Source organism: Acanthisitta chloris, unplaced genomic scaffold (assembly GCF_000695815.1).
Source record: "Acanthisitta chloris isolate BGI_N310 unplaced genomic scaffold, ASM69581v1 scaffold1952, whole genome shotgun sequence".
In the NCBI taxonomy this organism is placed as follows: Eukaryota; Metazoa; Chordata; class Aves; order Passeriformes; family Acanthisittidae; genus Acanthisitta; species Acanthisitta chloris.
Genome location: NW_008662052.1, coordinates 21,550 through 34,238, shown reverse-complemented (window position 1 = coordinate 34,238; position 12,689 = coordinate 21,550). Strand labels below are relative to the sequence as shown.

The 12,689-nt window shown below is 42.6% G+C and overlaps 1 protein-coding gene across 1 annotated transcript in view; it reads left to right on the top strand.

Annotated features, from left to right (window-relative positions):
* Nucleotides 1–12,689, top strand: part of LOC103798200 (TBC1 domain family member 8-like) — a gene marked incomplete at its 3' end in the record, with an annotated part of 35,922 nt that overhangs the window by 5,257 nt on the left and 17,976 nt on the right. Inside the window, exons 3-5 of the mRNA XM_009070448.1 lie at nucleotides 3,570–3,680; nucleotides 8,932–9,050; nucleotides 11,474–11,702. Of these exons, the coding sequence (XP_009068696.1) occupies nucleotides 3,570–3,680; nucleotides 8,932–9,050; nucleotides 11,474–11,702 (459 nt within the window). The remainder of the gene's footprint in view (nucleotides 1–3,569; nucleotides 3,681–8,931; nucleotides 9,051–11,473; nucleotides 11,703–12,689) is intronic.

Below are 12,689 nucleotides of genomic sequence, written 5' to 3'. Positions count from 1 at the left end.
TTCCAGACCTTTTCTGAGCCTCATTGCTATTTGCTGGGCTTGCTCCAGAGCCTCAGTGTCCTGACATCTACATGTGAATTATAGCCTGGGAATATTCTTTCTGCATGAAGAAACTTGTACCTTTGGAGGAACCTGTGATGTTCTGACAGTGGTTGTTAGCAGAAGGCTTTGCAAACCTACATCTGCAGCTTTATTTAGTGCAGTTACTGCATGGTTAATTGCTTTTCCTGAAATACTTCTGTGTCTGGGGAGGTCACAAAGTGGACAAGTAGTCGGTGGAGTGGGTCATTAAAGGGGAAGAGGTACTGCAAATTTTTAGTTCCTCTCAAAAATCTTGGCCTATATAAAGTGAAAATAAAAGAAAATTATGGGAGTTTTTGGAAGGAAACCAGTGTAGCCACTCTCTTCCCTCTCTGCTTCTGTTTCCTTTTCGTTTTTGACAATGCTGTGGTATAAATGGTTTCCCTGTTGCCTGTGATGTGGAAGAGGTCTGCAGCATCCTCACTGAAGGCTCATTGATGCATCAACGTTGGGCCAGAGACTCTTTCTATAATTTATATGTACTTCAGAGCTAGGGACCCTTTCATTTTACAAACAGACCCTGTTTTGTGAGAAGCTGTTCCATGGAAGAAGCTGTCAGGACATATGATTAGAAAGGTGCTTGCTCACAAACTGGGTATTTTTCAAAGCATGTTTCATCAGTGTGCTGGGTAAGGTTTCTTATTTGTTTGTTTGCTCAGGGATTTTTAGGTTGTTTATTTTTCAGTGTTATGATTCGAAAGTTACCTCAAGTGAGTATGAGGCAACTCACACTGGAAAGAAAGATTTTTGCCTCTAGTGTTAGTCATTTTCATGCTTAGCTTAAACTAAGTTATCATAATAGGCCTAGGTGGATATATTAGTGTTGAATCCTTTTCATGCTCCTGCAAATGCACTCTTAGTAATTCCCTTTTTCCCAGCCTCTCGACCTCTCAGTCTCTCTTTTATTTTATGGACAAGACCCACACACGGGGATGGGACTCACTCTTTGTGCTTGCTTGACTTTAGCAGAACTTGCTTTTATTTAGGTGTGGGTTTGCTGTGCCCTTGCTAAGCCCTCCTAGAGGGTCCAATAACTTGAGCATTATTCTGGCAGGTATCCTGGTGGCCACACTCTTCTTTGATTCTTAGTTCTGGCTCCTCTTTGTCATCTTTAGTTAATATTTTAGCTATGAGTAATTTAGACAAAGGAGGTGATTATTTCTTTCTGCAGTCCAAGGAGGAATGTTTTTAGTGGCTGGTAGGCAAATTGTAAGCAGAAGTAAACAGTGAGAAGAGGAATTGGGTTTTCTGGTCTGTTACTCAGGAACAGAAAAAGGAATTAATTCTGCACAGGCTAAGTAGTAAAACCAAAATTTTTGCAGCTGCTTTTGTACTCTCATATTTTTTTTTCTGAAAAAAAAAAAAAAAAAGAAGTATTTTACAAGTCAGATATTCATTAAGTATTCACTTGGGATTTTGGTAGCACTTGCTGTGAGTTGACTTTTTTCCGAGACTTTAGTGAAATGAAAAAGAAATCTTACTCCTAGGTCTGTCATCAGGGGAAAACATGCACAGCACTTCATACATTTCTTCTTTTTCTTCCTTGTGATGTCTCAAGTTTTTTGAAATTTGAAAGTTAAATCCTATTTTTGTTCTCTATGTCATTTGATGCTCTCCTAGTGGCTTGAATTCAGCTGTTTTGAAGACTGCACACAGAAGTTGGTGCTCTGTTTTCTGTGAGCAGAGATAATTTACTACCTTTTGTACTAGCATGAATTTTTTCTGTCTTTTTCTTGGAGTTACAGGAGAGCATTTAGCATTTTCAGATATTATATTGCTCTCCAAATTCAGGTCTCCATTTTAAATAGATGGGTGTAATATCTGGTCACATCTTTAGCTGAGAAGCAAACTCCTGGGGAATAATATTTCACTGTACAGTCTTAAGACATATTGTTTCCAGCTTCTGCTTGGCTTTGAAAGCATCATCAATGGTGTGTGTGGTTGCAAGGAGGAAGTACCTGATATAATTTTATTGACTCTGAAGTTTTTTGATGCTGTTCCATAGGAGCTTCTTACACCTTCTAGACCAAAAGTGGTTACGCTGCTGTTTTGTTATGCTGTACTCAAATTAAGTAGCCATGGTTTGTTGTCCAAGTGAGAAGGCATTTCAGATGAGGACTTTGGAGGTCTCCACTAATCACTTAGGTGATGGACTGGGGAATGCCTTTTTTTAGTGGTGCCAAGAGCTGGAAAACCTTTTGGAGGCTAAGACTGGTTCCTGTTGTGTTGCGTTAATGGTGAAGGAACAAAACTACAACAGGTTGGATAAATTACATGTGCAAAGGGAAAATACAGTATTGCAGAAAACTTCTTAGATACTCCAGTGGCGTAAGCAAACATGGTAAGGCCATTCCTTTATCTCTGCCATCCCTCTCCGTAGGAGTTGCATATAAAACTGCTCCTGACTTGCTATTTATAAGCACCATAAACCAATTTGAAGTTACTTTAATGCCAGCGTGCACGCCATGGCATTTGGATAACTTTTTAATGGATAGCTTGATTTTGCTTGCTTGGGGAAATGGGTAGCAAGCAAGGCCAGTGACTTCAGGTGGCTTCCAGACTGGAAAGTCCTTTTTGGGAACAGCTCTTGCTCCAGCTCTCCAAAATGAGTTTGCCTGTGTTGATATCAAGTGCCAATTTACAGTGGGATACTGCTGCAACTTTCTTGGATAGAGTGGCACGTATCCAAGATACAGGAGGTAATTTTCCATTCTTTTTGCAGCTGAGATTTCACTAGCAATGAGCTTCAGGTCCAGTTTGGACTGTCATGCTTAAAGACAAGCTGGAGAGATTCCAGTTTAAGCTCAAGAACAGTGAGCTGTTTGAAAAAATATGACCCATAAGGAAGAGATGAGGTGATTGGGGTTTCTTTAGAAAAAGAGAAATCATTAAAGGGTGGGAAACCATGATGATATTTTTCATTATGTCAGGCATGAACATCAAAAGTGCCTGTGGCCAACTGCTCCCCATGTTCTGGGGAGCAAGATTAATTTGCAGAAAGAAGGTTTTAAGATTGTGGTGGTTGACTTTTTTGTTTGGGGTAGGTTGTTGGGTTTTTTTGGTAAGAATACTTAATGAAAATAGTGGAAGAGACCAGCTGGGGAAGTTTTTGCATCTTGGTTGTGGGAGGATTTGAAGAACAGGTTAGACAAACACCACTTATGGCATAGGGATATTTATCCAGCTTCAGAGTGGGGCTGGAACAGTAACTTCTTGAAGTGCCCTCAGGTCTTTCCACTTCAATTCTGTGGTTGGATACATATAGATGAGGCAAAACCAGAAAGGCAAAGAACTGTATATGCTTTTGATCTTCTAATCTGGTTTGACTTTTGCATTTTGAGCGTCTGTAAATCGCAGCATGAAATAGAGGAAGAACTGTTACCATTACATTCTGTGTTTTAATTTTATGACTTTAGATGTGAAACAACTTGCAGGTTACAGGAGTGAACACTGGTGCTGATCTTCTTTCCACCCTTTTTTCTCTGCAGGTCGCTTGGTTGGTGCCCTGGATGCTGTGTTAGACTCTAACGCGCGCGTCGCTCCCTTTCGGATTTTGCTCCAGGTTCCAGGCTCACAGGTTTACTCTGCCATTGCATGTGGTGAGTTATTGAACGGATCAGAAGTTTACTGGGCCATAGCTATTGGTGAGTCACAGATGGAAAACCCCAAACCGATTCTGAGCATGGTCAGTGTCTGCATGTCCAGGAAGCTCAAGGTAACCCCAGCTAGTCGAGTGTGTGTGGAAAGCTGTGGCCTATAGCTTGTTTAACATCCCAATTAACCTCTGGTTAAAATCCCAGATAGGAATTAGGAAAACGTTTCTATAGAAAACTTGTTTAGCTGAGGGTGTTTGGCTGCATTAGTCTTCCATCACTTGCAAAGTAGTGCAGTTCTGTTCATATGCATATCTTTTCCTACAGTAGTATTAGTCCCTTAAAACAAGAAGCAACTTAGTCTAGGCTTTCACTTGCTTACTGTGAAATGTCTTAGCAGACTTGGTTATAGTGAAACATAAGTGGAATATTTGGAAGAGACATTCAAGAGAGAGGAGATATTCAAGAACTGTCTGGAGTCAATTCTGTGCAATAGCCTTTAGGATGATTCTGCTTCAACAGGGAAGTTGGACCAGATGACCTGACAGGTTGAAAGTCCAGAGGAGGCCACGAAGTTGCTAAGAGCACTGGAGCATCTCCCTGTGAGGACAGACTGAGGGAGTTGGGGCTGTTCAGCCTGGAGAAGAGAAGGTTGCATGAAGACCTCATAGTAGACTGTCAGTATCTGAAAGGGCTCCAGGGAAGCTGCAGAGGGACTCTGTGTTAGGAGCTGCAGGGACAGGACAAGAGGCAATGGGGACAAATTGTAGGAGGAGAAATTTAGGTTAGATATTAGGAAAAAGTGTTTTCCCTGTGAGAGTGGTGAGACACTGTCCCAGGTTGCCCAGGGAGGCTGTGGCTGCCCCAACCCTGGCAGTGTTCACAGCCAGGTTGGATGAGCCTTGAGCAACCTGCTCTGGTGGGAGGTGTCCCTGCCCAGGGCAGGGGTTGGGGCTAGATGATCTGTAAGGTCCATTCCAACCCCTAAAACTCTCTGTTTCTTACCTATTCTATGATTGTTGTAGATCTCTTCCAACTGAATATATTCTATTCTATTCTTATACTGATCAAGCCAAGAAAGAGATGATGTAAATGTTGACTTGGTGATGGTGTTGACATAGTAGCCCTTTAAATGGAAGAGCCAGTCTATATATTCACCCCTTTCCTCTGTTCAAGCTCGTTCAGCAATTCTTCCTTGGTTCCCCATTAACACTGGGAATTTTTCCCTGGTCCAGGTGTGTGTAAAGAAGCTTGTGTAAAGTCTGTTTGTGTTTTGGCTAGGTTTTCTATGTTTTGCAATTGCTCTGTGCTTTCTAGCCCTATCCCCTCCTTTTTATATTTAAATAATGCCATCTCATGGAGAAATTTCAGAGCTTCATGCTCTTACAGTCCTCTGATGAAGCCAGGTAGCATTCACAGGAAAAGTGAACTCAATGTTGCTGTCATAGGCTTCTTGATTATTTGAAGATAGGCAATACTCCTTTCAGGAGCTGATCCTCACTCTATCCAAGCTCTTACTGCACACAGAATGTAGTTTGTTTTTCTTCTATTAAAGGAGCTACAAATCCAAAACTAGCCTGGGTGGAATGGTTAAGGATTTTGCTGAGATAAACTTATTTGATTAATGTTTTCTAAAATTCTATTTGGCCTTTCTGAATGGATACTCATCCCTGAGAAAATGAGATTTAGAGTAACAGAGCGGAAAGCAGAGAGGTCTGTTTTGTATGCTGCATGGGTAGGACATATGCAGCTGCCAGAGCTGCACAGAAATGGAAAACCATGGAAGCAGAAGTTGTTTCTGAATAATATTGCTGCTGTGAAACCCTGACAGGAGTGTCCAGGGGAGAGCTGGTGCAGGCAATAGGAGTCAGAGGAACATCTGACTTTCTTAGGAAGCCTGACCCCTTTCTTGGAGAGCTGGAGAACATTCCCCACACCAAAGTGGTTGTTGATGCTCACCCTGCCCTGTCTGAGCGCTGTGCTCCACACACACACCGTGTTGCATCCTCAGGAATTTTGAAGATGATGCTAAGTTGAGTGGGAGTGTGGATATGCCTGAGAAGTGTTTTTGTGCATGAGGGTAGGAAAGGTCTCCAGAGAGACCTGAACTGACTTGATCAGTGGGCTGAGAACAACTGCATGAGCTTCAGTGGGCTCAGTGCTGGTCGTGCACTTGGCACACAACGAGGCCATGCAGCTGCAGGCTGGGGAAGGAGATGCTGGAGAGCTGTTGGTCAGAAAAGGACATGAGAGTGCTGGCAACAGCGGCTCAATATGAGCCAAGAGTGCACAGGCGGCCAAGAAGGCCAAGGGGATCTTGGCTTGTCTCAAGATGAGTGTGGCAACAGGGCTAGGGCACTGAGCATCTCCCTGGGCCGGGCACTGGGGAGGTCACACCTGAGTGCCGTGTTCAGGTTCAAGCACTCACTGCCAAAAGGCCATTGAGGCACTGGAGCGAGTCCAGCCAAGGGCAAGGAGAGCACAAAAAGGTCTAGAAGACATGAGGAAGGACTGAGGGAGCTGAGTTTGGTTAGCCTTGAGAAGTGATTCAGGGATGACCTCCTGGCTCTCTCCAACTCCCTGTCAGGGGCTTGGAGAGAGGTGGGGGATGGTGTCTCCTGCTATGGCTGCAGGGAGAGGACTAGAGGGAGTAGCCTTGAGCTGTGGCAGGGCAGAGTCAGATTAGGTGTTAGGAAAAGATGTTTTCCTTCTTAGGGTGTTTAGGTGCTGGAATATTGCCCAGGGAGGTGGTGGAGTCACCATCCCTGGAAGTGTTGAAGAGGTGTCTGGATCTGACACTGGAGGATCTGGTTTAGGGTTTAGTGGTTCCAGCAGTGACAGGTTAATGGTTGGACTTGATGATCTTAGAGGTCTCCTCCAACTCTGATGATTCTGTGATTCTAATTAAGAGTCTGTAACCAGCTTTGGGAGGAGCAGGGAGTCACATTAAAGTTCCTGTTGTATAGCAAGGGCAAGGAGCAGCTCCAGGAGCTCCTTCCAGTCTCCCAGTCTAACTTCATTAGGGATAGCCATCATGTCATTAGGCAGTTAATTAAAATGACATTTTGTGATTGTATGCTGGCAGTCCTCTGTCCCAGGAGCTGTAGGCTTAAATGATAATCTATGTGTAAGGGTCTGATCTGTGTTACAGACTTCTGCAAGTCTCTGAGGTCTGCTAGGAAGTCTGATCCCTGCCCAGCACGGCTGTTCTGGCAGAGATGTTTAAATCCAGATGGTTAATCATGTTGTATCAGTACAGGAGAAAAAAAAAGGCAGCTAACCTGAGCCCTAGTATAGAGCTGCTTACAATTTTCCTTTCAGAAGGCTCATGAGCAAAATAGGAATTCAAGTCTCAGTCAAGTGAAATAAGTTTAAGGAGAGGGAGATCGAAGGGATCAGTGATAAGTGGGTTTAAAGAAGAGATTATGAGGAGTGAGGCTGTGGTTAGACAAAACACTTGGCACGGGTGGGTGAAGAAGGTGGGTTAAAAGTGGAATAAAATACTGTGCCAGAGCATTAGCACAGGAAGAGGAATAAAGAAGAGAAATAAGGAAGATATGGTGATGCTTTGGCCAAATCACAGGACAACTTTAAGCCACGAATAGAAATTAGACGTAAAGAAGAGACCCAAAAAGCTGAGGAGTTAGCCTGACCAAATGAAAGGGACATAAAAATCTGTACTTGAGCAGAGTCCCTGGAGTCAGGCTGGGAAGATTGCACAGATACCTAGGGATAAAGCCACTGGCAGTGCTGAGGCTCAGAGCAGTCCTAGCAGTGTGGATGCTGCTGTGGAAGGAACTTTGCCCATGGCTTGTCTCACAAGAGGCAGCCTGACAGCTCTGCCATACAGCTGGTGTCTCTTAGATTGCTCAGAAATTCAAACTCAACTCAGTATTTGCTTTGTGCAGCCATTTCAGTATAAAATTCCTGTATCTCTGGTGCTCTTAAGCACCAATATAATCATCAATAAGCATCAATATAATTTGTTTTCTTTACCTAAAGGGCACTTAAGTGTCTCTCCTTTCATGATTTTTTTTTCTTTTAAATTTAACCTTGCTTACTGATATTTATGAAATTCCATTACAAGACCTTCCTGTCAGGGAAGTTAAAGCTTGGAAAGTTTCCCTGCCAGTTGGCATTCTGCATGGAAACACAGAGCAAAGTGGAAAATCCTTACCTACATTTATCATTTTTTTTCGTTTTTGTGAGGCATCTCTGATGTACACCCAAAACATATCTTGAGAGAATGGGTCTTCTGTTTGAGGTTCATTTTATGCTTATATTTGTCTGTGATTTGTATGTCTCTTACATCCAACTACTACTCTCCTGTTTTCCACCAGCAAGGAACTAGGAGAAGCAACTATTGCTGCCTTTACTTTTATACCTATAGTGTTTAATCAGTGACCAGTAAGATCTGGAGGGCCCAGATTTTCCCCTGGCCCTGTGTGGTGCTTGTCTTGCTCTGACTTTTCTGTCCTTGTGCCATGCAGAGACAATTCAGTTTCAAGCAGAAAGAACCAAAGCAAATAGGTAGTGACTGAACTATTATTTCCAGAGTCACTGTGGAACACATTGCATTTCAAACAGCAGCAAACCCCTCAAATCTTTAGAGAAAGAAGCTTTAAAGACTGGAAAAATCTGTATTTGTCCGAGATTTTCTGTTTGCTTTAGCTTCTCCCCAAACTGTAGAAATGTGCTCTTGTAGAGCCTTTAGGTGTTGCTGAACTGAACTCTGATTTTTAGGTACTTTATTTATTATAGAGAGCTTTTCAAAGAGGATTCTGACCATACATATTCCTCTGACAGGGTGTGCATGTGTGTGGGGTGTGTGTATGCATCGAGGGAGGCAGAAAGGAAGATCAGGGACTTGGGGAACAGGACATAAACCAAAGGTTTCCAGTGGCTGCTCGAGGAACATCGTGTCAGAATAAGCTGCAGCCTAGCAGCTCAGGGTGAAGTTTTGCTGGTTCTTCTGCTTTGACTTTTAATGCAGCATTTGCTGGCTGAGAGCATTTGAGAAGATAAAACTAAAAGCACTAAAACTAATTCTCTAAAACAATGAAGTTTTTGTTTTCCTCTAACCAGACTGCTATGAACGAGACCTTTTTGACCTGTTTTCTACCAAGAATTTTGAGGTTGAAAGTTCAGTTTCTCCTAATGGATTTGTGAAAGAGTGCCTTTTTTTTTTCCCCCTCTTCATTTCAATTTTATTTTGTAGGATTAGTTTCAATACACTATACTTTTTTTGCTTTTCTAGGTGCCACTGCAGAGGAGATAAACCAGCACTGGGAATGGCTGGAACAAAACTTGCTCCATACTTTGTCTGTGTTTGACAATAAAGAAGATATTGTCAGCTTTGTCAAGGGGAAAGTGAAGGTAAGGAAACTGTCTCACTTTCACCCTTCTCTGCCCAATACATATGGTTTATTAGAAGTAATGTCAAGAAGTTGTTGTCATTCTTACCTGGTTCTGAGCATCTAAACATTATTAGTTTTCTGTGTGACTCTTGCAGCTGGTACATATGGTTTATTAGAAGTAATGTCATGAAGTTGTTGTCATTCTGACTTGGTTTTGAGCATCTAAACATTATTGGTTTTCTGTGTGACTCTTGCAGCTGCTGTGGTCAGCATCTGTGCATCTTTACTCCCATTTCCTTGCACACACCTCAAAACTGAAGTATCTAATTTAGTCTTCCAGCTTCACTGTTCTCTTCCCTGTGATGTGCAGCTGAGCTGTCCTCAGCATCTGCTTTCAGTTCCTCTGCCTCTCCAAAACATTATGTTAACTATCTTCTTCCCTTTCTATATCTCAGCTTTTTCTTCTTGTGATATTTCTCCTCCTATGTCCCATGTTTTTCCTTGCTTTAATAGCTTTTTCTTCTTGTGATATTTCTCCTATCTCCCATGTTTTTCCTTGCTTTAACCCATCTCCTGCCCATTTGCAAACACCTGTCTCTTTTTTGATGGGGCTCCAGGGTGCCAGCAGGTGAAACCCATGGGGCCTGAAGCTGCTGGCAGCACACTCCTGTGAATGCTGCTGCATCCTCACAACACAGGGACAGAAGTCCTTCTGCAGCAGCACCTGCATCCCAAGGATCTGCATGGAAACTGCCAGTGGCTTTGCAGGATGCAGGAGTCCTAGACAGGCACGTGAAGCTGCTGGTTGGCCACAGGGTTGTAGAAATGAGCATCCTTCTGGAAGCATAAAGAATTTTAGAAGTAAAGGCATTTTGTGACTATAGGACCAGATATAAAATCATAAAGGCATATGTGGTAAAACTTAGAAATCCTGATGAGAAGAGAAGGTTGTTTGGAGACCTCATAGTAGCCTGTCAGTATCTGAAGGGGCTACAGAACCAGAGAGGGACTCTGTGTTAGGAGCTGCAGTGACAGGACAAGGGGCAATGGGTAGAAATTGAAAGAGGGGAAATTTAGGTTAGATATTAGGAAAAGATCTTTCCTGTGAGGGTGGTGAGACACTGTCCCAGGTTGCCCAGGGAGGCGGTGGCTGCCCCAACCCTGGCAGTGGTCACAGCCAGGTTGGATGAGCCTTGAGCAACCTGCTCTGGTGGGAGGTGTCCCTGCCCAGGGCAGGGGTTGGGACTAGATGATCTGTAAGGTCTATTCCAACCCCTAAAATTCTATGATTCTGTGATGTCCTGAGCTCTACTTTTAGTGAAATTCATGCTTAAATTCTATGATTCTATGATGTCCTGAGCTCTGCTTTTAGTGAAATTTGTACTCCAAGAGGAGCATGGTGATGGCAAGTGGGGGGTGCAGGTTCACTGCTGTACCTTGACTCTTGCTGCAAGTATTTCCCTGCTAAGACTTTTAGTGTTCTTCCGGGGGTGCAGGTTCACTGCTGTACCTTGGCTCTTGCTGCAAGCATTTCCCTGCTAAGGGTTTTAGTGTTCTTCCCCCCCCATCACCTTTTTCACTTTGGAAAATATATAGGCACATAATGTTTTTGGTGAATTTCAGTCCTACTAGTGTGATCTCAGTGGGCTCTGAAGCTGAGTAAGAAGGGGACAGAGAGGCAAAACATCACTATACAAGTCTTAGTTTTTATCCTGGTTGCTAAAAAAAAAAGACACTTTGTCTAAATATACTGAAAGGCTTAAATACAGTTAAACTCTCTTGATAATGCTGTGGCAGCCTGTTATTTACAACAGCACATATTTAACATTCTTCAGGTTTCATGAGTTAATGTTAAATCCAGGCTTTGGACCCTCACACCTGCTGTAGATTTTTGGCATATTAGGACTGCTTGGTAATTGCAAATTATATCAGATGCTGTAACATATTTATCTGCATGGTGCAATGCATATCTAACTCCTTTGTTGTAATACCACACTTAAAATTCTGAACTCTTAATTATATTTACTTAGATGCTCTTGAAACTGTGTTTTGAATGGTTTTAAGCATGTCTTAAGTTACTGACACATCTGCATTGCTTCTTCATAGGTACTGGTCAGGAGACCCAACTGTTACTCTACCTTTGTTCAGTCTATCCCAAATAACAGCAATCATAAGCCATAGTGAAACTGTAAATATATGGTTTTGCTGTGGAAAAAAAATATATCTATTAAAAAAAAGGCCCCACAAGTCTTGATCTGGGAGCATTGCAATTGTGTGAGAGATGCCAGAGAAATGTCTCTGCTTGTGAAAATTGCAAATCAGCTTGGATTTCTTTGTAGGAAAAGGTTGCATTACTAAAATTTGAATGTGTAGCTTGTAGCAACGTGCCTGAGAGTCAACACCATAGCTTTATCCTGATCTGTTATCTCATCATGGTCTCAGGCACTGATTGCAGAGGAAACGAGCAGCAAACTCGCCGAGCAGGAGGAAGACCCCGAAAAGTTCCGAGATGCCCTGGTGAAATTTGAATCCAGGTTTAATTTTCCTGAAGCAGAGAAGTTGATCACCTATTATTCCTGTTGCTGTTGGAAAGGAAAAGTTCCTCGGCAGGGCTGGCTTTATTTGAGCATCAATCATCTCTGTTTTTACTCCTTCTTCCTGGGCAAAGAATGTAAGTGTAAATGCATGAGCAATCTAATGCTGGGGAGAGGTGTAAATATAACTACATTTAAAAGCAAGAGTAACCAGAATTGTTGTGAAAAGCCTAGTTCTCCTCTGAAGTTTAGCTTCTGAGTTCTTTGTTGTTCGGCTGAAAGACCCTGTTTAGTTTAGTTTTCAGTTCAGCCTTAATATTCTAGTAGGAATCCAGCGATAAATCGAACACTGTAAGAGCACACAGACATAGTTGCTATCTGGTTCCTTCTTTTTGACACAGCCAAGAGGCCTTAAAATGTAACAGAATTTTCCTACAGGTTCTGAAATAGAGACTTGCAGTGCTGAAAACAGTGAGTAAGGATGGGATCCCTCCCACAGGCAGGAAAACAGAGTCACTGCATTGCTCCAGGGCTGGTGGGGCCAGGGATGCCAAGTCCAGCTGCTGCCTGGAAATAGTCCAGGAGACATAACAGCTCTGTGCCCTGGAGAACCAGGTGAAAATTCAGAGCTTTTGAGGAAAAGCAACAGTGATTTAGGGCTTTGTTTGTGGTTTTGAATAGCAGTGCAGGAAGGTCACAAGAATTGTATGCTGAGGTTTCTAGACTTGCAGAGGATTCAGCAAGTTGTAAGAATATGGTCAGGGTGTTGCCCTACAGAGGAAAGGTTGTGTGATTATGAAAAGCCTTTCAGAATAGGTATTAGAAGGTAAAAATGAAAGTAACAGGCATAAGGTGGTAAAAATGAATGTAGCCATTTAAACTGTACAGCATTTCTTTGTTCAGTCAGATTTTGCATGTTCTAGACTTGCAGAGGATTCAGCAAGTTGTAAGAATATGGTCAGGGTGTTGCCCTACAGAGGAAAGGTTGTGTGATTATGAAAAGCCTTTCAGAATAGGTATTAGAAGGTAAAAATGAAAGTAACAGGCATAAGGTGGTAAAAATGAATGTAGCCATTTAAACTGTACAGCATTTCTTTGTTCAGTCAGATTTTGCATGGGTTTAA